General features: G+C 38.6%; 1 protein-coding gene across 21 annotated transcripts in view; it reads right to left on the reverse strand.

Annotated features, from left to right (window-relative positions):
• Positions 1–26521, reverse strand: part of DTNA (dystrobrevin alpha) — a 396395-nt gene that overhangs the window by 21368 nt on the left and 348506 nt on the right. For 10 of the 21 annotated variants that reach the window (XM_055234694.2, XM_055234643.2, XM_055234659.2 and 7 more), the window contains 4 exons: positions 21322–21409; positions 17629–17726; positions 11178–11291; positions 6107–6203 (listed from right to left, as the gene is read on the reverse strand). In XM_055234694.2, the coding sequence (XP_055090669.1) occupies positions 6107–6203; positions 11178–11291; positions 17629–17726; positions 21322–21409 (397 nt within the window). Of the gene's footprint in view, positions 1–1702; positions 4395–6106; positions 6204–11177; positions 11292–17628; positions 17727–21321; positions 21410–26521 lie in introns of those variants that run through there. The other 11 variants (XM_055234747.2, XM_055234722.2, XM_055234713.2 and 8 more) reach the window with 5 other exon arrangements.

Raw genomic sequence — 26521 nt, forward strand, 5'->3', positions numbered from 1 at the left:
AAAGAACGAGTCTGGGAGGGTATGTTTTTGAACACTAGATGATCATCTTTATATTGCAGTTGATCATTTCTGAGGTGAATTATCCCTCTCCCTCGCTTTTGACTGGTTCATACCTGCATAGAATACCCACCAGAGAGGATGAACTAGGAAAAGCCAGGAAGGTGAGGCCCAAGCAGGTTATTGCTGGCCTGCTAGTACTCCATAAAGTGTTTGGAAGAAGTAGAAACCTGATGACTACAATTTCCTGACTTAATTGGACCATCCAGTTATAAACAGAGAGGAGAATAAGGGTAAGAGATGGAATTTGGAATGATGCTTGACTTTTTTTCCCCACCAAGTTAGAACAATTGTATTACTTAACATAATACCAATGTATAGACATTATCTTCCCAAATAAGAAACAATTCGATCCCAAAGTTTAAAATGTAGTTTAAAATAATGAATCCTTATTGTAAGTCTGAAAAAAAGTCCTGAAAATTAACATAAGCTTAGTTTTATCCCGTCCACCCCCTTTTTTTTTGAGACGGAGTCTCGCTGTGTCGCCCAGGCTGGAGTGCAGTGGCACGATCTCGGCTCACTGCAAGCTCCACCTCCTGGGTTCATGCCATTCTCCTGCCTCAGCCTCCCGAGTAGCTGGGACTACAGGTGCCCGTCACCATGCCCGGCTAATTTTTTGTATTTTTAGTAGAGACAGGGTTTCACTGTGTTAGCCAGGATGGTCTCGATCTCCTGACCTCGTGATCCGCCTGCCTTGGCCTCTGAAAGTGTTGGGATTACAGGCGTGAGCCACCGTGCCCGGCCTTAGTTTTATCCTTGACTAAAATATGCACCCTGTACTAATCACCTCTCTCACACAAAAATGTTTATTATAGATAAAACTTAAGAAAAAATATCAGATGTTTCATTGCACTCATATAGAACATCTGTTACTGGCAGCCCTTCACTGTATTAGCTGTTTAATATACCTACTCAAATTTTGGTGAAAGCCACACTCTGTAGATATTAGTATATCTAGGATCATAGCTAATGTTACCAGAAATAGACTTGTCTGTCACTTTCTCTAACATAAAAATGACTCTTTTTTTCTACTGTTAAAATCAATTACAAGAGATTTGAACTAATTAAAAGTCCTTTTCAAATTTCTTTCCCTGATTGAGACACTGTTAATGAAATATAAGGAAGAGAAGTGAATGTGTGTGTGTGTGTATGTGAGTGTGTGTAAAATATGGATCAAATTTGAAAAGTTTATATATACCTGTGTGTATGTGTACCTATATACATACATTCATACTTATAGCTGACGTATAAGATTTTACAAAGTGCTTTCACATCCAATAGCTATTAAAATCTATACAATAATCCTATTAGCCATGGATTATCAATAGTTTGAAATTAATGACCATGAAAGCTAAGCTTACAGCTGTGAGCAAAGATCTGGTACCACTGTAATTCAGGTCTAATTCCAATAACTTTGCTAAGAAAACTAATATTGAGACGTTACTTTCTGGAGTCAAAGTCAGGCTACTCAGTTTTAGACTGGTACATAATATTTGGAACTGGAAGTATACCAGAAACTCTGGAACATATTGGTACTGCAATTATACCCCAGCTGCCTTCATTATTAAACGTTTTATGAGTGTTCTTTTTATGGTTCCTTCAATAAATCTTAAAGATACACAAAGAAGAAAGAGGGTAGGATAACTTATTCAAGTTTTGTAAAAAAAATTTATTGCTTGTGATATCATAATCATCACATTATATTACAGGCACTATTTTTTTTAATTCATGTTCTCTCCTCGAGAGGGATAAATTCATGCATTACCTCTAACAAGAAACAATGTAAGTAGAAATTATATATGCCAGTATAATAAAACACTACATTGAACCACACAGACTTATGATAAAGCGAGTAGAGGTTATTAAATCCAGCACAATTTGTTGTGTGGGGGTGTTCTAAGTTTGGTTTTACAAAGATAATGTCCCCAAAGGGGAGAAACACTCATAAATAAAAACAGAATTTAGAAGCAGATGCCAGTCTAAAACCTCTAAATTCTCTCCTTAGATCATGTTCTACCAGGAGAAGTCTATATTTGGACAGCATTTGTTTATTTCCTTGCAGAACCGACTCTATAGGGCTGGGATTGCTAAGGTTCTGCTTTTAATTTTGACTGAGGTCAGTATAGAAACAGCCACATGAAATCTATGACTGCTCTTTTTCCTTTTTTATTGTCCAGTACTCCTATAAAGCTCCCAGTGAAGACTTTCTTTCATATTTTATGCCAAGAGAAATTTTGTTCCCCTGAGAAGTGGTATTTCTGTACTGATAAAACCACCGATATTTTCTTTTTTTTTTTTTTGCTTCATTGCCAGAACATGCAGAGTAACATCCTTGTCCCTTAAGATTAGCATATTCACATTTTCTTTTCTTTAGTTTTTGATTTTTCTATTTCAATTTTATGAAGTCACTGTTTATATCTTTTTTTGTAAGCTGCCTCAGGTCCTTTTTGAAAAGAGGCTTGTGTATAAAAGCAAAAAGATAAATGAGTGAAATAGGCAAACTCTGCCACCACCCAGACGATGTATTGCTGACATCTGGGTGATGTGGGCCCTGGTCCTTAGGTACCGACACCGCAGTACCCGCTGTTGGCCCCCTGAGATGCAGAAGCTGCTGAGGGGCTTGGTGGAGAGGAGCTGGAAGGTGAGGGGGCAGTGGCACCACCTTGGGGGCACTGCCACAGTTTGGCTCTGTGCATCCGTTTATGAACTTCCTGGTCCACAGGAGCCTTTCAAGATTGTGCTGCCTGGGAAATGGCCTGGAAAGTATCCCCAAGGGAAATGGCTAAAGCAAGGCTGATGACGACAGGATAATTGCCCTCTCTTAGGAGGAGGGAGGTTATAATTGAGCCTTATTTCCTTTTTCTATGCACATGCTAAATAAGAGACAGGAAAGGAAAGAAGCCATTTGCAGAGAAGTATCATGAAGAAGGCATTTTTCTTTACCATGATCTAAGTGTATTGGAAATACAATAGCAATATCCCATGTATGCATTCATGGGCAATTATACAGGCTGTAAGTGTCATGTGTCCTTCACCCAGGGGGACTGTCTTCTGTTAAAATTTGACTTTAATTTAGTAAAGTAATTTTTTTCACAAAATACAAAATAATGTAATACATTATCTTTATTGTCTGACATTACAGATTGATTTTACACTTTCCTTTTTTACAGACCATGGGAATGAAGGGTAAAAATGTGTCCAGCATTTTCCAAACATTCTTTGTTACACACAAACACACATAATGAATAATAGAAAAGAGCATACAGAAGAAATAAAAGATACGTTGAAATTGGACAGGCTGTGGTTCTAATTGATCCATGGAAATAATGTGAAACTTTTAAATAATGCTAGTGACTGGGATATATTGTCATACATAGTGTGGTACATGCACTTGAAATTAAAGCTGCTTTTATTTTGCTTCTATTTAATTTAATTTAATTTGATTTGATTTTTTTTTTTTTTTTTTTTGAGTATGCTGCTCCCCCTGCTGGCTCTTGAGCCTGACCACAGGTTCAGACAGCTCCAGTTTAGGCTATGAAGTCACAATGCCCCTATTTCCAGAAAAAAAAAAGTATGTAATGACCCTCTCGTCTCCCCGAGCAGAAAGGCTCTGTTGCTAAGGAAAAAGCTGAGAGTTACTTTTTAAAAAGAGATTATTGTCAACCAACAGTAAGGATTCTGCTTTGGGGAAGAGCCAAAAAGATGGGAAGTGAATAGTCAGTTACGGAGTACAGTCTTTCTCTCACAAGATTGAGCACATTTTGGTGAGCCATGGGGAACAAGGCTCAATAATTATGTGATGAAAAGGGATTTAATTGCCTGATTTTTATAGAAAGAGGTTTCACAGGTTTTCAGTAAAATGAAACCGAACTGAATACTCACAGCGTGAGGGGGTGTAGAGGTTAGCTTCTGAGTGCTGTGGGTTTTGGGATGACATGAACCTCAGTGTATCTCTAGTGACTGTGGTGTCTCTCTATTAAGAGAAGGGTCTGATCAACAACTTGAAAAGCATAAGACTGGTTTGAAACTTATGCCTCTGGGGATCTAAAATGTTTCCAATAAATGACAATTCGTTCCCTTTTCTAAAAGATGTCATAGTTCTTCTTTTGATGCTGATAGTAGTGATAGTTATAAAAAATGCTAAATGTATATATCTCAATTCAAGCACTACATTGAAAAAGAAGCAAATTAGTATGACTTTTTTCTCTTTCCAAACTGAAGCATGAACATACATTAGAGCAAAAGCAATGAGAAAACCGCAGGTCGGCAGGCCCCTCCACTGTTAGTTAAGACCTGCAGTAGGGGACATAACTTACTCCCTGCTTCAGTTCTTCTTCCTACAGAAAGATTGAATCAATAACAGTTAGGTTACCCAGGGTTCCAGTAAGAGCATGTACACAGTGTGAAGGAACGCAAGATGGGGAAACATCAACACAGCTTTGATGGCAGGTCCAGGCCTCTGCCACCTCAGTGACTATCACTCCAAGTCTACTTGGTTATTTGAGACTACAGGCCCATCTCTTTTCTCTGCATGTACAACCATTTTTCAACACAATCCATCTCTCTGTCCTGGTATGTGTACATCTTGATAAAAGGCAGTGCTCTGTTAGGCTAGGTTGATACTAACATGGCTGCTGGTGAATAGACTTCTATCCCACAGGGAAAGAGTCATAGCTAATGGTGACCGAAGCAATAGGAACACAGGGGGCAGTTTTCAAAGCTTCCTGTCATTCACTGAGGGGAAAGATAGGTTCAGTCCTTTTCATTTGGTATATTTGGAGAGGGAAGCAAAAAGAGTTTATTTTTGGGTTATCAAATGAGATTAACAGGCCAGAAACAGCAGCAGGTTATGAACTATCTAGTCTTGTCTTGCCCAAGATAGATCAACAAGAATTGAATTCTATACTGTACATGTCTAATTTACTGAAAAGTCAATTTTGTTGAGTAAAGATAAAGTATTCCCAATACCAATTGTTAAAGAGGACACTGACGGAGGGAAAAGGAATAAAATAGAGTAAGGAAAACAAAAGAAAGTTTACAAGAATAGTGGCTGGGACAAAGTAGCTTTCAAAAAATGAAACAAAGAAGGAAAGAGGGGGAAATCAAGAAAGAAACAAAAAAAATGAAGAAAAAGGGAAGAAAAAAAGAGAAAGGTAGACAAAAAAAGAAGAGAGAAAGAAAAGGCAGACAAAATAAAAACAACAAATGTTGGTGTGTTGGGGCTGTGGGACATCCATGGACTGAAGGTTGGGAGACCCTCTCTCGCAAATGGGCTGCCCCAGGGTCTTCCCTTCATCATTCTCCTATCAGAAGTTTCATTTCCTGCCTTTGGCATGTCGCAGTTCCAATCCATACCAGTTCTTGCTTGTTTATATCAGACAGGATGATCACATGGCACTGATCACATGGGCTGACTGTGGACATGTGGCCATAATTTGCCTGCTTTTGACTTGAAATGCAATTTAACATATACTAAAGAAGGGAATAAGGCTTTACTAAAAGAAGAATGCCACTTCCCAATGAGAAAAATAGATTACAGCACTCTATAGAAGACTTCCATAAATCATCTTATTAAACATTTTACTTACAGAAGAGTAATGAGATATTCTCTCTTAGAGTTTGTATCTGAGATCACTAGAAATCATGTGACCTACTGATAAAGCATACTAATGGAATAAAATATTTTACTGATATTAACAGTCACTCCTCTTAATTTAATCAGAATTGCTGAAAGCTACTAAATATAAAATATTTCTAAATAAATCCAGTTTTATTACTTGCAGACATAAAGAAACTGGAAATAAGCCAAGAAGAAGTTGCCCCATGAAGGCCCTCAGCAGTCTGGTTTCAGGAAATGGATAAGAATGTGTTCTATTGCTGACAGCTACTACTACACTGGTCTAAGAAATTGTTTTACATTTGAGTTTGAAACAACATGTTGAGGGAAATCACATACAGCAATTGGAAAAACCATTGCACATTATGTGCAAAAATTTTCACAGACGACATGGAAAATAAGCTTAGGAAAAATTTATTTGGCAGGTCTTACCTTTAGTAGCTTCATGAGACCCTCCAACTGGACCATTAGCTCTCTCCGGCTCTCCTGGAGAGCAGACATTCTCTGTTCCAGCTCATCTTTGCGCTGTCTAAGAAAGAAGCAGCTGACATCAGAAGCGGCATGCAACTCTCTGAGCTAATCACATTCCCATTCTTGAGGGACTTGTGGACTATCAGAAAAAGGGCATCTCTGGGTCTCCGACACGGTTACCAGGCAGGGAACTGTTGTCAAATGAATGAACAATTACAGCTGGAAGTGTTTATTTTGTTAGCAGTCATACTACATCAGAATTAAAGTCCTTTTAGACATTTTGTTTCCTTCAGACCTTTCTACCCTGAATTAATCAACCATTGAATGAAATACTTTCTGAATGCTTACTATGTAGTGGGCCCTGTGATGTGCTATGGGGTCTCTTGAAACAAACAAAAACCAAATTGTCACTGAAAAAGGCAAATCCTCCAGATTCTCCAAATCTAAGAACCCTTTTGCAAATTCACAGAAAATATTGATTACCTTAGTATTTGGAAATATGATTTAGAAAAGTACATTTGAAATCTTCAGCACCCATTGAGGTATTTCTCAGAGGTGAGATATTAACAGCACATAGATATACAATCCATTTAAATTTTTGGGTTTGAGTTTGGTTTCATAAAGTGGAGTCAAAATAAAGGCATTTCTACATACTTGTTCAACAAGTGAAGATGATATATAAGGTTCATGCTTAATTTTGTTTTGTTTTACAGACCTTTTATTAAACTGTCAGCAAGAATGAAAACAACTAAGGACAATCTATACTCAATCATTTATGTTGACACTAAGAGGTACCAAAAATATCTTTAAAGGGGGAAAGAAATGAAACAGTATGATGAGGAATGTTAATGGTTCACACTTCTGAAGTATATGTATACTTTCCAAATAAATTCCAAATCCATTACTGAATGATTATTACTGAATAAGTAATACATATAATTTTCCCATTGCCCCAAAGATTTCTGTTTGAGTTTGAAATATTCATACTTATATACTAAAACTGCATGGAAACTTTAAACATGTATGTATTAATGTATAAATGGATATGGCTAGTCTCAATGATAGATAGCATATTAAATGAAACTATGACAAGAACTCTGCAATGAAAAACTGATGATATAAAAATGTCACAGTGAGCTAGGTCAATGACTCATTCAATTGAAAGATATTTTGTGGGAGGACAGGTTAGTGATATAAATGATACATTTCTTTTTTTTTTTTAGAGACAAGGTCTCACTCTGTTGCCTATTCTGGAGTACAGTGGCATAATCATAGCTGATTGTAATGTAAGTCTCCTGGGTTCAAGCAATCTTTCACCATCAGCCTCATGAGTAGCTGATACTACAGGTATGTGCCACCATGCCTAATTTTTTTTTTTTTTTTTTTTTTTTTTTTAGAGATGGTTTCACACTATGTTGCCCAGGCTTGTCTTGAACTCCTGGCTACAAGAGCTCCTCCTCCCTCAGCCTCCCAAAGCAGCAGAGGACATTTCTAATTTACTTTCTTATAGGCTGCTTCTATAATGAATTACGAATTTAAAATTTATAAACATTTCTCAATTCTTTTTGAATAAATTTATATTTTAACTTTATAACTATAAAATATAAATTTTTAAATTTATATTTTTAACTATTATTGCCACTTACTAGCAATCCTTACGAGAGTAAGGACTGCTTACTCTTGAAGCAATCCTTCTTTCAATTTCCTTTAAAATTGCTTCTTTTCTGAATCCAGAGGATGAGAAACATCATAATTTTATATGCTTTAATGGTATCTTATTTTAGTCTTTGCCTTCCTGGGTTGAAGCATTCTAATTTCAAAAGTCTTGCCCCATTCAAGAATATTCCTCAGTGACAAATCCAGGAGGTGTTCTTTCTCTTTCTCTTTCTTTTTTTTTTTTTGACCTTGTCTGTGTATGGTGTTCCAGGTACATCCACAGTAGTCTTTGGTACAAGAGTAGATAATGTTTCTGATTTCTTTCCAATTCTCTTCTTGATACTGTTCTGTAATTTTGGCCCTTTGGCCACAGAAGCACTTTGGGAAGAGGGTTAAAGCAACCTTCTAAAGCTGTAGGTGAGAAACACTAAGAGAGGCATTTAAAAACTATCAGAGAACGTTAACTGGTATTATTAGGTTGGTGCAAAAGTAATTGTGGTTTTTGCCATTAAGAGTAATGGCAAATTAATTAAGAATTAGTCAACACTAAAAAAATCTAATTGTACATTTATCTTACAGTAGTAATCTCTTAAAAATATGACATCGAATTCAATTAAAAATTAATTTAAGAGTGTCTTCATTCAATCTTCTCTATGTTTCCACCAGTGTTTTCCAAATGTAGGTATAATAACAAATCCGTGGTGTAACCTCCACCTTCCAAGGAGAATGAGAAAACAAGACTAAATAGTGATTTTCCTTTCCTAGCACTACATGTATTCATCTCTAAAGAAGTGCCTTTATTCTGATATTCTGTCAGATTATTTCTAATGTATATGTGTGTTAAAACCTAATTTTTTTTTTTTTTTTTTTTGAGACGGAGTCTCGCTTTGTCCCCCAGGCTGGAGTACAGTGGCACAATCTCGGCTCACTGCAAGCTCCGCCTCCCGGGTTCACGCCATTCTCCCACCTCAGCCTCCTGAGTAGCTGGGACTACAGGCGCCCACCACCACGCCTGGCTAATTTTTTTTCTATTTTTAGTAGAGATGGGGTTTCACCTTGTTAGCGAGGATGGTCTTGATCTCCTGACCTCGTGATCCGCCCGCCTCGGCCTCTCAAAGTGCTGGGACTACAGGCATGAGCCACCGCACCCGGCCTGTGCTCAGGTGTTAAAGTGTCTGAAGAGCAGAGCAAAGATAGAGCCTCCGGAAACATCCATGCAATCAGCAGGAACTTGGTAAAATCCAAACATAGTCATAAAGAACTTGCTTCATTTCGTCTTTTTGTATGGAGGAAGAAAACGGGACTAATTCGACAAGGGTTTCTGCAAAGAGGCATCTGTACTTACTATAAAAAGTATGACTCAGAGTTACAGATATACCTGGAACATACTTGGCACCCAAACTGGAAGATGAAAAGAATGGGCTGGGCGCGGTGGCTCACGCCTGTAATCCCAGCACTTTGGGAGGCCGAGGCAGGTGGATCGCGAGGTCAGGAGTTCAAGACCAGCCTGGCCAAGACGGTGAAACCCGTTTCTACTGAAAAAAAAAAAAAAAAATAGCCAGGCGTGGTGGCATGCACCTGTCATCCCAGCTACTCTGGAGGCTGAGGCAGATAATTGCTTAAACCTGGAGGGGCGGAGGTTGCAGTGAGCCGAGATCATGCCACTGCACTCCAGCCTGGGCGACAGGACGAGACTCCGTCTCAAAAAAACAAACAAAAAACAAAAAGAAAAGAATGTAATACTTTCCAACTATAGGTGCCTTGTGAAAGATCAGTATGATATTTATATGAGGGAATGTCTTTGATGTTATTCTTGTGTTGTTTGCCACATAAATACACTGGAATACCAGCCTTATTCAAGGCATGGTATGAAGCTAGTCTGAAATGGAGCCCACAGCAAGACTTTCATTTTGCAGTGTGGGAGTAGTAGGAGAAACCACATTTCTTTTCCAAGGCTTGCTACTCCCTAGCTTCCGACTCTGAGAAGTGCACTGAAATGCAGCGGCAGAATCTGATTGAGGCAGGAGAATAGGGTCTGGAGGCAGTAACACTAAGGCCGATTTGTACTGACTTCCTAGAACTGAATGAAAAGGAAAACCTTGCCTTTCCATGCCCAAGTAACAAAAGGATCAGAGTCTACTCCCTTTGTACGGTGAGGCAGATGAATAATGGAAAGTAACTCTGATTGGTCCCCTCCTGCAACCAATCAAATGTTTGCATAGGATGTCACTTTGTAACTTCACTTCAGCCTCTGATTGGTCGCCTCCTGCAAGCAATCAGAGTGGTCCTGGGCCAAATCCTCATTTACACAGGGTGTACCCAAGTAACTAATGGGAAACCTCTATAGAGTATTTAAACCCCAGAAACCTCTGTAACCAGGGCTCTTGAACCACTTACCGGAGCTGGCTCCTACTCTGCAGAGTGTACTTTTTTTTCAATAAATCTGTGCTTTCGTTGCTTCATTCTTTTGTTGCTTTGTTTGTGCGTTTTGTCCAATTCTTTATTCAAAATGCCAAGACGCTGGACAACTTCGTAGTCAAGACTCTTCACTGGTAACAAGATGACTTCTACAGTCCCTTCTAACTCAAGTATTTTATGATGACAGACTAAACAAGACTAGGCTTTTATGTTCATTTATAGTACAAGGTGTGATGCCTATTTTTAAAGATCTGAATATAAAGATATGAGAGATCAAGACTTAGAGAAAATCAGACTCCTTTTATGAGTTAGGGGTAAATTTTTAAATTTAAAAACCTGTGATGTTTATTTAACTAATTATTTCTCAAAAGAGCTATGTTTAAATTGTTCCTAGTGAGACATGTTGTTTTTGATCTAAAGAACACTGCCGGTTGGGCGTGGTGGCACACACCTGTAATCTCAGCACTTTGGGAGGCTGAGGTGGGTGAATCACCTGAGGTCAGGAGTTTGCGACCAGTCTGACTAATATGGTGAAATCCTGTCTCTACTAAATACAAAAAGATTAGCCAAGTGTGGTGGTGCATGCCTGTAATCCTAGCTACTTGGGAGGCTGAGACAGGAGAATTGCTTGTACCTGGAAGGCGGAGTTTGCAGTGACCCGAGATCGCGCCATTGCACTCCAGCCTGGGCAACAAGAGTGAAACTCTGTCTCAAAAACAAAACAAAAACAAAAACAAAAAAACACTGCTTTTTCCTGTACCAAATGAAAGAACAAAATATAAACAGCTTCTCTCTAAATCCCCCAAATATCAGCAATTACGTGTATGCTATGAAAAAAAACAAACAAACGTCAGCAGCTAAGGTAGCTGAGGACTGTTTTCTGGCTAGACATTGCTAGACTTTCTCAGAGATCTCATGCATATATACTCCCTGGGATGATATGGGTGCTTTCTCTTACCTGAGGAGCCGGAGCTCTGCCAGCAGGGTGGGGTTTTGCTGTGCCTTCTCTGGCGTGGGCTGAGAAGCTTGTTCATGCTCTAGCCGAAGTCTCTGGATCTCCTGTAAGATTTCTCTTGGGAGAGAGGAGGAAGGTGAGAAACCAAGGTTAGTTAGCTTTCAGGACACTAACATCGGAGCAGATCAAGGCCACCAGAACAAAGAGAGAAGGGATCATCCTATGTTTAGGAGCAGAACAGACCTTCCCTGACCAACAGATTCCAGTGTATTTAAGAGGCTTTGACTTTAGCTAGGTGGGTGCTGTGGGTGACGGGAAGATTGACTTCATTTCCAGTACATCCAAACCTAGAAGCTTCTGCAGCATGTCGTTGAGTTAAATCACCAGGGTCCAGTCATGTCTCTAGCAAGTAATGTAATGCAGTGGTAATGTGTCCAACTCTGAAGAGTGTGCTGCTTAAGAGACAAAAATGCTTCTTCCTGTTATTTACGATCACACTCTGACACCATAAAGTACCTGCAGCTACCAAGTAAGAGGAGCCTGAAGGGAAAATAAGGATAAATGGGGCTCATTTCACAAAACTAAGTAACCTCATTCTCTCACCAAGAAGGGACTTCTCATTGAATTTATCTGAGAAAACCCCAGTTAGACAAAATTCTTTCTCTTTTTTTTTTCTTAAATCTCTCAGCCTTAACAATGAATCTCAGGGAAGTCCACCTTAGAAGGAAAGTGCTTTTAAAAAGATTCACAGTAATTGAGTCTGTGACATAGAGTGCTATTGGTGTGACCTCTGTCGGGGGTGAGATGTGTCAGTCAACTATTGATGTCAGAGCCTGGGCTTCCCTGCATTTGGTGAGCATTAGGCTAGCCATAAAGGATATGTGACCTGGCAAGGCAAATTATCCCTAAGCGAGTCAGAAGCCATTAAGCAGGGTTACAAGTCATGTATTCTTGGGAGCTGGGGGTGTCAGTTTCCTACTCAACAAAATGCATAGAAGCCAGTAAGATGGAGCAAAGCACTGTGAATGGAAGGTGAACTTGGTGTACAAGGAAGTGGCTTTCCATTTTGGAGGGCTGATTTAAAACTGCCTGCTTCGCAAAGCCCCCAGAATCAGGAGGCTAATGATTAGTGAGTCATTGTACATTTCGTGGGTGTGGTGAGAAGATGGAACTGTAATTCAGTGGTTTTCAATCTTTTTTTTTTTTCTCCTCTTTGGGATTCAACGGTTTCTTTAAAAGAAATATGCCATGGATCTCTAATATGCCAGACAGTTTAAGTGTGGGGGGTGCGGGGGGCGGGGCGGGGAGGCTGCTGGGGTTAAAGAAATGAGGACAAGTCCCTGTGTTGCTGGGCCCTGCTCTGCCCTCTCAGGTGCCCCTGCAGAGCCCTCAGGATACCATAAAGCTCAGCCTGAAAATCAGTGCAGTGAGATTTCCAAGATTTCCTCCAGGGCTAACACTCCGATATTCTATGACTCCTGCTATTCTCCTTGTTGATTCTAAAGACAGAAACACGACAGAGCCGTTTGGTCCAAGGAAGGAAAAGAGAGCAACAGCTCTGGTAAGAACAAATAAAGAAGAGATCTGTAACGTGCATCGAGTAGTTAGTCTGTACCTGGGAACTCTGCTGACTTCTTTAATGTTATTTTAGTTCATTCTATAACAGTTCTATTATATATAGGTACCATTATTATCTCTGTTTAATAAATGAGAGAATCCAGGCACAGATCAGTTAAAAGATTTCCCCAAGTTCAATAACAAGTAGTGGTAGAGGTGATGTGAATCCAGGCTGGCTAGCCCCAAAGCCCACATATATTAGCCTGTCTCAGTCTTCTGGTACTTGCTTTGCCAGGTCTAGCCAAGACAGGCTGTGACCTATACAATATAATTTGAAGATTCCTGGTACTCCTAATACTAACCCTGACTGGCTCCACCAAAGGTGCTATAAGGAACCATTATCTTCTAAAAACCATTGCTGAAATGTCTGTGAGTTACCTGGGGTAGACAGAGTCATTAAATGAAATGAGGAACTCTATCTTCCCCTTAAACTCACAGATCTGATTATTGAGTTGTCATCTTAGAGACATGGGTGGGTTTCCACGGTGCAGTAGTATTACCTGAAGGAGATTTTGGCCCTGGGATGTCTAGAGAGCCAGGCTGCTGGCTCAGAGAGATGAGCTCAGGATGGACTTGCTGCTCATCAGAGATGGGGTGGGGAGCTCTGGAACCCACAAAAGAACTCAGGGACAGAATGAATCTCTCTTTCTGCCACCTCTTCTCACTCCTATTTCTTTTTTCTCTCTCTAGTCCTTAAAGACATGCATTCAGAGAGTGCGATCCAAAAATGTCCACGAAACAACAAACAAGAGTGATATTAAGGCATGGCCAGGGTTGCTGGGGCCTTCATGGTGCTTCATGCTGATTCTGGAATCAGAAATAGACAGAACCACATGGAGGCAGATATCCCTGGGGTATTTCCTCAAAAGAAGGCCTGCTTTCCCGTCATATGTGTTACCCCCATGCCCGAGTGGAAGCAGAGTATTGGAAGGGAAAACACAGTGCTCTGAAGAAGTGGAAGAGTGGGTTAATTAACACTGCAACGGAGATAAGATATTCGTGGGCTTGTGAATTTCTGTTAGTCTTTTCTTTCTAAGAAGGGATGGAGGCGTGATGCTATAGCTTGTGTAAACTCTGGTCAGGGTTGACCTCCTTTTGATATTCCACAAAGCCCCTTTTGACCTTGACGTTTTATCCCTTCTCTTTGTATCGGGACAGATAGATAGGAGGAAGGAAAGAACAAGAGAGTGAAAGAAAAGAGGATTGCTAGTAAAATCTGAGTTGTGTGAAGGTGGTTGTTGGAAAATCTGGAATCTCTAATGGAAAGTTCAGAAATGAGTAATAGAATCTTGTAAATTAATATTTCAGCATTATTTTGCCTTTTGTTTAATCACCTCCTTTTTGGGTTCCTTTATTTTTATTTCTGGAACCATCTATCTAACGTAGTTCCTCATCACTTCCCACCAGTTTCTAGTCAATCCCTTGTAAATGCAACCTGCATATTTAGTGAGGTGATTATTTTGCCATAAACATGCGGACATTCCGTCACTTGCCTGACCACTGCTGTCCATCATGACAGGATAGAATTAAAATTCTTTGGTCTGGTATACAAGCCCCATATACTGATGTTTTCATTTTATTCTTTATTCGATTCCTCAGTGCTAGCCTGGCAAGTGTCTTCTTGCTTTTCTCAGTCTATGTGTATTTTTACCTGTAATTTTATCTCCGAACTTTCACTGCAAAATTTCACTGTCCTGAAATGTCCTAAAAACTCACCTTCCCCATGAAGTTTGCCCTACACAACCTAGACCACAATGATGGTGAAGTGGGTCATGTTGGGGAAAAAGAGTAGAAATAACACCTCACATTTAAATTTTTATTTGTAGAATGGGGTGATAATAGTCACCCTGCCTACCTTAAATAGTTGTTCTGAGGATGAAATGAAACCATATTTGTACACATGATTTTAAATATATTTTAAAGTTGTCCTTATTCTTGCTTCAACCCCTCAAAACAAAGACCCAGGTTTCTTACTGCTGCTACCTGGAACCTGTGAGCATATGTTATTAATCCCAGCTGTGGTGCCTTCCCCACTGGATGGCTCCATGCTTGTTAGCAATCATAATATGTCTTAGAGAAAAGGGACTAAGGGATGGAGAAGGGATCATGGAATGATGTCTGGTAGAAACTCCGAATGAATGGACTACATAGAAAGTTAGGTCCTTCTTCAGAAAATGGCCTCAACTCTGGCGTAGTTCCTTAAGGCCTCAAGCTGGCATAGCCTTCCAACAGCAGATAAAATGATTGTTTTTATCACTCCTTTCCTCCTCTCTTCTTTAGTTCTTTTTGTTGCCTTTATTATGGGACACTCACTGACTTACTGATATCTGTTAATTCTGAGTCATTTCAAATAAACCTTTCCCATCATATATTACTGGTTTACTTTGTGGACTGAAAAAAATAAAACCCAAAATAAAACAAAACTGCTTTACATTCCAATTCTAACATTTGCTGAGGTTATCAACTGTAATATTTTGTTCCAAAAAAGCAGAAACTTTGGATTAAGTCTAATTGTCAATCATTTAAAACTGGCTTATTTTGCTTCTTTTTCTTGCCATGATCTTTCCAGTGCCCGAATTGATGTAAAGTATCAGTACATTTGAGGACGGCCCTCCATTCTCCTGCTCCCCATTGTCATCAGTGTCATCAATACCCACACAAGCATTCCACGAACCACAAAGTCCAGTGGTTCTTTTACATTGTTTGCTTTGAGCCCTCTGCCTGCTAGCTCAGCTCATACACTTTCTCCAATGCCTGCCTGTCCCCACTTTTCCTTGTATCCCACAACTACCCTTTTCCTTTTTTTGGGTTGTTTCTCCTACCTCTTTTAAGTGCCTTTGCTCATTTGAAGACTTGGCTCCCACTCTCAATGCTTTTTTCTGGCTTGGCACAATTACTTGCACGTAGTAGATATAATAAATGATATATAAAATGGAATAGGTAATTTTACAGACTTGTGAGTATCCTGAACAAATTCCAATTTGTATGGCTATTTTTTAAATAATTCTTCACTTAAGTGTCTGCTCTTTCCCTTCTTAATTCTTTCCTCCTATTATTTGCTACATTGAGAGGGATCACGTGACAAACTTTTTTAAATTTTATTTTTAAATTTTTTTATTCCAGCTCTGACGTGAGCACATCTCCCTGGGGGTCAGAGTAGAGCAATAGTTTCAAAGGCGATGGAGTCACGGTGTCACATTTATGAAGCTATTTCTATCCTAATTTGTGATTTCCTAATGATGACAGCCAGGTCTCAATACAACTAAGCCAAAAGCTTTCCTTACTAGAAAAAAATATGAAAATGTGCCAACCAGAGTTTGCACCTTCCTTTTTATTCTTTCTTGAGAACTTTAAAGAATACTTTGATCATTTATCCCAAAATTCTCAGGTCAAATTTTACAGGCATGAAATAATTATCACAACCTCCTCCTTTACTCCACAAGTTTGACCTCAAATGTCACATCAGTGTTTAAGAATGGGGTTAAGTGTGGAAATGTTTTGGTGCTATTTCAAGAAATATATTACTAGAATGTGTTAGGTTGGTGCAAACGTAACTGCGTTTTTTGCCATTAAAAGTAATTAAAAATAATGGCAAAAACTGCAATTACGTTTGCACCGACCTAGTACAAGTTGTTCCATGTTGGGTTTCCTCAGCACCAAGTTTGAGATTTAACTCAGCTATTCACCGTTTTCTCACTCAATGTATATCTACTGAGCTTCTGCAATTGCCAGGCCTGGTTCTGGTCTCCAGGGACCATTTAGCCATGGCCTCTGTTCTCAAAGAACTTCCGTTTCAGTCAGGGAAGACAGACAATAAACCAAACAAACACACACGGTTATTTCAGATAGTGATAAGTGACAACCCCCCGCTCCCAGCACACACACAGGGGGATGTAATTGAGACTAGTTTCTGGGCTAGGGGCAATTAGGTAGGATCAGACAGGTGGTCTTTTAGGAGGTGATATCTGAGCTGAGACCTCAGTGATGAGAAGGAACCATCCACACAGAGACCCGGAGGAAGAGCTTTCTAGGCTGAGGGAATGACTAGTTCAAAGGCTGTAGACAGGAGGAACACATGGGAGGTGGGAGTGTGCTGAGCAAGGTGAGCTGAGGCTGGAATGGCAGGAGGGAATCAGGTCAGGTAGGACCTTGCAGGTCATGGTAAGAGGAGTAGGATTTAACTGAGGTGTGATGGGAACGCATTAGAGGGTTTAAACCTGGAATAACATAAGATTGATGTTTTTAAAAAGGACAGGCTGAACTGGGTGGTGGTGGAGATGAGCTGGACAATTTTTGGGGTCTATGCTGTGGAGGTAGACTGTGAGTCAATCTGTGTTGAATAGAGGAAGAACCTGCTGATGGGCTGCAGGTGGAGACCTTTGAATGTTTGGAGAGTAACTGGGTGGTGGTGGTGTCTCTCCAGATGCCTCTTTAGCTCAGGGTCCTTCCAGGGGGCCTCTCTGGTGAGCCTCCTACCTGTTTCTGGGTGGTAGAGACACCTTCTACCTAGTACCCAGGAGAGTTCTCCTGTACTAGAAGCTCTTGAACAAAATTAAGTATCTCAGAAAAAGGGAAGTGAGACCGTCTAGAGGGGCAACATTAATTGCATTGACATCTCAGAAATATACACACACATGCACATGCCATTTTCTCATGAAGCTTCTGAAGTTCTAAAGATCTAAAGACCAGCTTTTTGGAAATGAGCATCACCGAGTGTAGATGTCTTCCCTTGAGTAGGCATACAGGGTGTAAAGCCCTGAAACTTTAAAGCACAACCATAGGTTATTAAGGAATGCGCACATTGATCAAACAAGCCAGCACGTCTACGAAGTCTCACCTGTTCTTGTTTTCTAGCTCAGCAATCAGCTGCCTTTGCTGCTTATTTGCATCGATGGTGAAAGAGATGTCAGGAGCACTTCTCTGCTGAGTTGGCTGCTGTAAAATATGTAGTTTATAAGATTTCATATCGAGAATGTGAACCTATGTATTTTGGAAGGCAGGAGTCATGAGATACGCAGACAAAGAGGAGGGAACTATTTCTATCAAAACAAAGAAAGCAAATACATAAAATTCAATTGCCATTCCTCTCCTATGGACCAAGTTTTCTGTGGATCCAGAGCACATCTGTGAGGTGGAAAGCAGAACAGAATTCTCTGGCAGGCAAATATACAAAAGGTAGGAAAAGTGATTTTTCAGCTTTCTGACTGAAAATCTTTGGGAAGTGATTTTATTTTTGCCACACTGTCCTCATTGTACCTATTCTTTCATTATAGGTGGCTTTAAAAGATGTTGCACTGTTGAGAGGGTGCTTTCTCTAGAGTTACTGTTCAATTACTGTAATGTACAATTAAAAATATAGTTTTAGGCCAGGCATGGTGGCTCACGCCTGTAATCCCAGCACTTTGGGAGGCTGAGGTGGGCAGATCACTTGTGGTCAGGAGTTCGAGACTAGTCTGGCCAACATGGGGAAACCCCATCTCTACTAAAAATTCAAAATTAAAAACCCCATCTCTACTAAAAATTCAAAAATTAGTTGGGCCTGGTGGCACACACCTGTAATCCCAGCTACTAGTGGGGCTGAGGCAGGAGAATCGCTTGAGCCCAAGGTGGAGGTTGCAGTGAGCTGAGGTCATGCCACTGCATTCCAGCCTGGGTGACAGAGCGAGACTCCATCTCACAAAAATAAATAAATAAATAAAAATATAAGTCATAGTTAATAATTATATATATATAAATAAATATAAAAAATAAAAACATATAAAAATAAAAATAATATATATAAATAAAAATAAATAAATAAAAATATATAAAATATATAAAATAAATAAAAATATAAGTCATAGTTAATAAGACTTACTTTTCTGATTCTTCTAATCAACAAACTTTTGTTTCTTTATTCACACATGTAATTTTAGGTTGATGAATTCACATATTCATGTATATTCTTTGATTTGCTGCTTCTACTTTCACACCACTCCAGCTCACCATTTTCAGTAATGCAATCAGCTTTAACAACTGGTATACATGCAGTCATAGCTTTCTCCATTCTCATATAAACACAGATATCATTAATCATATACCATATATATATATATATCTGTGTATGTTTATGTATATTTAGTCAAGGATTTATTTGGTGTTGTTTTACAAAAATGGAGTCAGATTCTGTACACTTGTCTGTGTCTTGCTTTCTTTGCCTTACAGTACATTTTAGAAATTCCTCCACACCAACTTTTATTGTTTTAAAAACAAATTTTTAAAAATCACAACTCATCTTTCTGCTGAAGAATGCAAAGCTTTTAAAAATGGCAACTGTTGCCTAAGCCAGATGCAGAGAATCTTGTCCTGCTTTTTAATGTCCATAAACCTAACTGTAGGAAAGATTAAATTTTGTAAAGGTTTTGCTTTTATAAAGCTGTCTATGCATTTTAATTCACACCTCTTTTCAGCAAAGAATGACTTGTGTAGCTAACAAGAAATTTTGAGGTCCTACATTTTAGATTCTAAATGACTTTTGATAGCTAATTCTGGCATATGGCAACTTTGACTTGTGATTCAAGATTTTCTTCTGATTTCATTACATAAGTTTCCTTTTCTGGCATATACTTTATGTATTGATAAATGGTAGAAACTTATCTGAGCCAGTTGTGAATTTCAGTCATTGCTTTGCTATGTATATTAATTGATCAGGAATTATAAGGAAAACATTGACCCAAGTAAATGACCTTTCTATCCCCTTTCTAACCAAGTGTCATCTTACTAATCATGATTTATTCAGCTATTCATACTATTCTTAATATGTGGTTATGAAGAGATTTACAAAGGAACTAGAATTAATGCGTGGATGGTATCTTTCCTATGATGGATCCACAAAGGTTATATATAGTGTAAGTAGGCAAGGAACACAAGTTACTAATGTTCTCCAGAAAGAAATGGAACAAGACTGGAGAAGTTAGTACACATATAAATAATAACATGTGCATGGAGATTTAGCAGTCTGCCAGGGATCACTAACTCAAATGCTGAAAGGGGCAGGGAAGTAACCCAAGTGAGAGAGGTGGGCCAGGGTAGGGGTTGTGGCAAAGTGCCATACACTTGCCCTTTCCGAAGCAGCAGAGGAATGCCTCCACTCCAGCTGCCTGCTGTCAGAAGGAACATGCATCTGATCTGGTCAGTCTTTTAAGATAAGATGAAAATCCAGACTTTCAAGGAAAACCATCTGATTTGTAAGTCCTGACATCTAATAAAGAATTGAAAACACTGTGGGGCTCAACAAAACATTTCTGGGGGATATATTTGGTTTGCAGGCTGCCATTTTGTAATTGCTGGTTTATGCAGTACTTTCATACATTTTACTATCTCAGTGGATGCTAATAACAGGCAGCACTGACATATATAATAAACATATTTACACCTATGTACAGTTGAGGAGACTGCACTCAAAGAAGCAGTGCTTTGCATGAGGTCACGGAGAGCTGGGACACACACTGCTAATCCCATATCTTGGTATATCATAGCCTCTGTTTATAGAAGTATATGCATGGATAAAGGCAAGAGAACTTGGAAAAGAGGCTTTTCCAGAAACCTTGTTTTGCCTTTACTTTCAAGTGACTCCTGGAGGGGTTGCTTGTCCTAAAATCTAATTCTCCCGTATTCTCAGCTGATTTTATATTTTAATTTTCTTTAACATGTTTGCTCCTCACTTAGGGCCCTTAAAATTCCATATACTACAATTACATCTCTGTTTCACCACGTCTGATTTTGAGGATACATAGTATACCTTTAGCCTGTCCTGGATCCCTTCTATCTTGCTCATGGTAGTTTCTAACAGTGTTATAGTCATGGATGTCACAGAGAGCAAGTGCCAGGGCTAATGCAGTCGGTCATTATGCAGCTCCCATCTGGGATCATTAGGTTAAATGCTCAGCATGAAGGGCTCTGATAACTGCAACATCTGATGTGAGAGGTGCAGGCAACAGCTTCCTCACTTGCTCCCTTGCCACTCTTTGTCCTTTGTGATGCACTAATTGCAACTCACCCTCAGTCAGCACAGATGAATTCTGAATCAATGTCGAGCTGACAGTTCCTTTTGTCTTAGAGACGACACGAATGGAGAAAGCTATTAGCTCTATTATTTCTACTGGTATATTTTAAGTGTCACTGGCAACTATTCTGCCTTAAACTTAGTGCCTTCACTAACCACACCTGCTTTAAATAAAGGAATCACAACCAGTCCTTGCCCCCTTCCTCGGGCCTTCATATGGGGTTGACACTGAGTGAAGGGGGATGCGAGGATTCCAGCTTGACTCCAGGGTCACACTACTGTGGATGGTTTTGTTCCTCAAGTCTTCCATTTTTAAACTGTAAATTCACCACCAAGACACCACAAACATAGCAACAAACACATGCACAATAAATTAGCACAAATTGTCCTGGTAATCAGCACCAGCTATAATAACAATAAACATGACATATAAAATTCAAGGATCCCAGATGCCAACAGATGAATCCTTTTACTCCAACTACTTACAGACGAAGAGGACTCTGCTGCCAGCCTTGCCGCATACCTGGCGATTAGCCTGTGTTCTTCATCAAGCCGGTTTGAACTCTCAAGCATGCTATTAAGAACAAAGCAAGAACGAGACCGTTAGGCAACTGAGAAAGATTGCTGCAGTCATATTATCACAAGGAGTTTTTACTATTTCAATGTTTCGGTGCAAAAGATTTGCAAACTACACAAAACCCTGTTAGATTAACAATCTCAGACTTGAATTCGTAACATGATCTAATATATAGTCAGGAAGGTCACTAATAAATCCTGTCTTCAGTCAATTCAATTGTCTTACTAAGAAAGCCTCACAGAGAGGTGACTATTCTGATCAATACATTTGATGTAAGAAGAATTTCTCTTACTTTTATTGCCTTTAACATTTTTTCTTTCCTTATTACACAAGTAACACATGTCCAAAATTGACATGTTAGAAAATACGAAAGCAAGAAGAAAGAAAAAAATCATTGTGGTCAATGTCCAGTGATCCCTACCTGCTGGTATTACATTCTCATATAATTTCCTCCCCTTTAGGATGGGCTGGACTTACTAATCTGCTTCTAATGAATAGCATATGGCAGAAGGAATGGAATGTCACTTCCAAGATGAGATTATAAAAAGACCACGGCTTCCATCTTGGGCTTGCTTGCTTTCTCTTTAGCTCTCTTGGTCTGTTTGGTGGGAAAATAGCTGTCAGGTCATAAAGCACCCTTTATGGAAAGACCTAGGTGATGAGAAACCCAAGCAAGCCAATTACCATGTGAATGGATCCCCACTGGTAGAGCCTTCAGATGAGATCACAGCATGAAGTGACATCTTGATTGCGACCTCATGGAAGCCCTTGAACCAGAGTGACCTAGCTAAGCCAAACCTGGATTCTCAACCTACAGAAATTCTGAGATGATAAATGTTTGTAGTTTTAAGCTACTAACTTTTGGGATAATTTGTTATGCAGCATAAGGTAACTAATACAAGTCTCATCGATAATATTACCACTTACTTATAACCTGCCTTTCATATTTACTTTCAGAGAAACAGAATTATAGTAGTGACTCCCAATGACATTAATGGAATTTTTTAGTGCCTCCTATAAATTTACAGAAACTGTTCATACTAGAATAAGGATGATCTGAGTCCCTAAAAACTAATGCAAATAGAAGCATTATTAATTCTTCCATATTTCAGAAAACTTCATCTGTGAAATCCTCCATTCAAGACTAAGTTTTGAGTGTCATTAAAAATAATTCTATGAAACATACCAATAGCACTAATCTTGTTAATAGACTAGTTGGTTGCAGTTTGGCTTATCGGTTATTGTGGTATGTATCAGTTCAGAATCAAGATCAGAAACTAGTTCCTCTCATTCATAAACATACTCTTCTGCATCAGTTCTTATACTTATGGCTCTTCCTTAAAGAAATTAACTCATAAATACATATTGTAAAGACACCCTCTTATGCCAATATTAAGGTTGTAAGAATTATTCATTGCAATCACTTAGATCCATATAAAGTAACATACTATTATATCATTTATATGTACATTTACAAATAGAATAAACATGAAACATAGTGTTTTAACCTTTGTTCTGAAGTGAGAAGATGAGTGAAAGTAATTATGTTCTTCCAGCATTTTGGCTATGTCACTTTCAAATAGCTCTTCTCTGGTTGGCTGAATTCACTATATAACAGGTTTTTTTTTTTTTTTCTGGTCATTCATAAGACATTCCTGTCTACATTATCTCTGCTCTAGCCTATACCCCTTGCATATATAAGCTATAGCTGTTTTAATGTGAATACTTCCACTGTAGACTTAGCCCTTTTCTCTGAGCTATAATAAATAACTAGAACATTCCTGAATTTCCCTAACAACTGATTTCTCCCTCCCCAGAAAAAGAGGCTTCTCTTTCCTTTTGCTCAAATGAGATAATGTATGCAAAAAGCATCAAAAGAGTGTGATGCCTGGAACACGTGAGGTGCTCAAAAATATTAGTTAATATAATGTTATTATTATTTTGCCTTTTAAGTAACATGTTCATATCCATTAGTAATCCTCATCTCCTTCAAAATATCATCTACCATCTGACAATTATCTAGAGCAGTGCTTTTCAAATTCTAAAGTGTAAGCATATCACCTAGGGATCTTGTGAAAATGCAGTTTCTGGTTCTGTGGTGTTAGGGTAGGGGAGGTTGTGAGGGTGGGACCTGAGAAAATGCATTTCTAACAAGCTTCCAAGAAATGTCGATATTGGTCCAGTGTACTGGTTCAACACCGAGTATCAAGGATCTAGAAGATCTTGAAAACAAAATGGAAAACACAAATACGTGAAATGAAGCCTAAATATAAACGATATAAAAGAGACAGTTTTTCGTGAGTATTTAACAGATACCCATACAGCATGTGTGATATGTTACAAACATTCCCTTAAGACAGAAAATTGTAGGACATAGGGCTTACATAATGTATAGTATCAATCCCAGTGGACAGATTTTATTCAGTACACAAGTTTAGATTTGGAGTAAGAAAATAATTTTAATAGCAAAGGCAGAGTTAGCTCTGGAAAACTGATGCTTTAAAGCAGATGTCTGTCTTTATAAAACAATGTCTGCATTCTGCAATGGTTAAAAATAACAACTAAATTCCTTATTACAGCTTCAATGAAAAAGAGAAAGTTACACTGTCTTTTCTTTAGACATCAAACTACCCCACAAAGAGACAACTGAATTTGATTTTAACATGTTTATCATTTCTGGCTCATGTATTAGGGACTATACATCTAATTCAACATGGTGTGTGCAGATAACAATGCCCATTGCTCCAGGCCCAGGAACATGATCTCTTTGACACCTTGAAAGTGACTTTGTCAGAAACATTTGTATTTTGATAAATAAATAATTCTAAAAATCTTGATAAAAACTTCTGATAAAAGTATCTTTTAAAATGAATGACTAGCTAGTGTAAGTAATACGAAGGTTGTATTTTTAAAAAGCCTCCTGGAAATGTAAGATGTGAAGATATGGGATTCTGCATAGCAAGCAATAACTCATACTTCCATGCCTTTTCTCCCCCAACACTGAGTGAATGAGGGCCTGTGTGATATATTACCCCTTTGTGCACATGAACAATTTACGGGTCCACATGTGCCATTTCAGTATGTTCAAATTATACAAGGGTGAAGGAGGCATTCCTCTGATAAATTCCTCCATTTCAAGACTTCAATTATAAATAGTTGAAAGTGAATGATCAATAATCCCTAAATCATTAAAATAAATACCAATTCCAACACTTTCTCCAGCCCTAGCTATTCATTTCAGGACTTTATAATGAGTAATCTTGCTACAAGACTATGATGAATTAACAAGTGATTGCAGTGTTGACTGCATTTCAGAGCAGGAAAATCCATTATTTTGAAAGCCCTCCACGTTCTACCTGAAATGCATGGCCAGTGTCTATTGCCAATGATTTCAAAATGGCATTCTAGGAAACTCAAGTGGCCCCAGCTGAGCTAGGGCTTATGAAAGTGTGATTTAGCAAAGATTTTTGGGCACTCAGGGTTGGTTCACATTCCTTTGATTTTTCTCTGGGCCTGTTCTGCTTTCTAAGCCAGGGTAGTCAACCAGAAAATACTGTGGTCCAAAGCATATAGCATATATAAATGCAAAAGCAAAAGCATATACAAATGCTTCTATATTTTCTTTTCATGTTTTTTCTACTACTCTGGATAGTGATGGGAATTTTATCACTAGAAATTAATTCAGAAGGCCATCAAGTTTCATGTACTACTATTAAGAGGATTAGTGCCTGAGAAAGCATTATTAGTTAAATGGAAGATTGCTTTATTAGATTATTTCCTATCTTTGGTAGTTGGTTTAGAGCAAAATGCTAAGGGAATAGAGCACTTTTTTTTTTTTTTTTTGGCATTTAGGAGTCAGCGAGCTCTAGAGAGTCACGGTAGAAAGGAACAAAGTGACATTGGGGACCAAGAAGTGGTTTTATGGTACTGAAGAATGGGGAAAGAAACTAACTCTCAAAGCTTAGTGTAGTGGCCCTTTGTGAGTGGTTTGGAACAACAACAAAAAAAGACAGGAAATCATGAAATGGCAATCTTCATGGATAACAGTAAGAATTTACCACAATAATGGCTTCCTTAAAGGAGACCTTTAAACTCCTTTATTGAGACCCTGACTTCAACAACCCCCTATGTTACAGTCAAGGTCATGCATTCTATCTTCTAAAAACTCTCAGACTCCTCCATTTCCTTCTACTCCAACTGTTCCTGATGTGACAGTCTTTAGATTTATATTTCCAGGATTTTAAGGAAATATCTTTCTCAGAGGTCCAGTTCTATAATTGAAGTTCCTAAAAATTTTACTAAAGAAAAGGAGTCATGTTAACAGGAAATGAAAACTCATATAAAAGAGACACTGTCAGTAATTGTAGGTAACTCTTCTTTTTTCTTTCAACAGATTATAATTTCTTTTTTCTTTCAACAGATTGCAATAAACTCACATTTTTCAAAATCAACAAAATGTACTAAAAAGAGTCAGTCAAATCTTTACCTACACATTAAAGATATTAAAGGCATACAGTTCGGTGGATTCAGTGGTGAAGTGGGTTATGGATTCAATTGTGTCTCCCCCAAGATTCATATGCTAAAGCATATGAATACCCTCAGTACCTTAGAATGTGGCTATATTTGGAGATAGGGCCTTTAAATACAGTTAAATGAGGTCATAGTGTGGGGCCCTAATCTCATAGGACTGCTGTTCTTTTAAGGAGAGGAAGAGACACTACGGTAGAGAGAAAAGGTTATTTGAGGACACAGCAGGAAGGTGTCCATCTGCAAGTCAAGGACAGGAGAAATCAACCCTGCTGGCACCTTAGTCTTGGACTTCCAGCCTCCAGAACAGTGAGAAAATAAATTTCTGTTGTTCAAGCCATCAAGTCTATGGCATTTTGTTTTGGCATTCTTAGCAAACTAATACAAAGATGAAGAATCTAGGGGGCATTAAAATTAAAAAAAATTCTTGCCCAATTATCACTTTAAGTTTTTTAAAAAAATTTTAGAATGCCCTATTAGTTGCTCTGTTCACACCAGTGAATTGCTGGTGCTTATCTTTGCCCATGTCTACCTCTACACAAAGCTTAATACTTTAATTTTTCATCTATTTTATACTCCTAT

The sequence above is a fragment of the Symphalangus syndactylus genome, chromosome 1 (assembly GCF_028878055.3).
Source record: "Symphalangus syndactylus isolate Jambi chromosome 1, NHGRI_mSymSyn1-v2.1_pri, whole genome shotgun sequence".
NCBI classification, from domain to species: Eukaryota; Metazoa; Chordata; class Mammalia; order Primates; family Hylobatidae; genus Symphalangus; species Symphalangus syndactylus.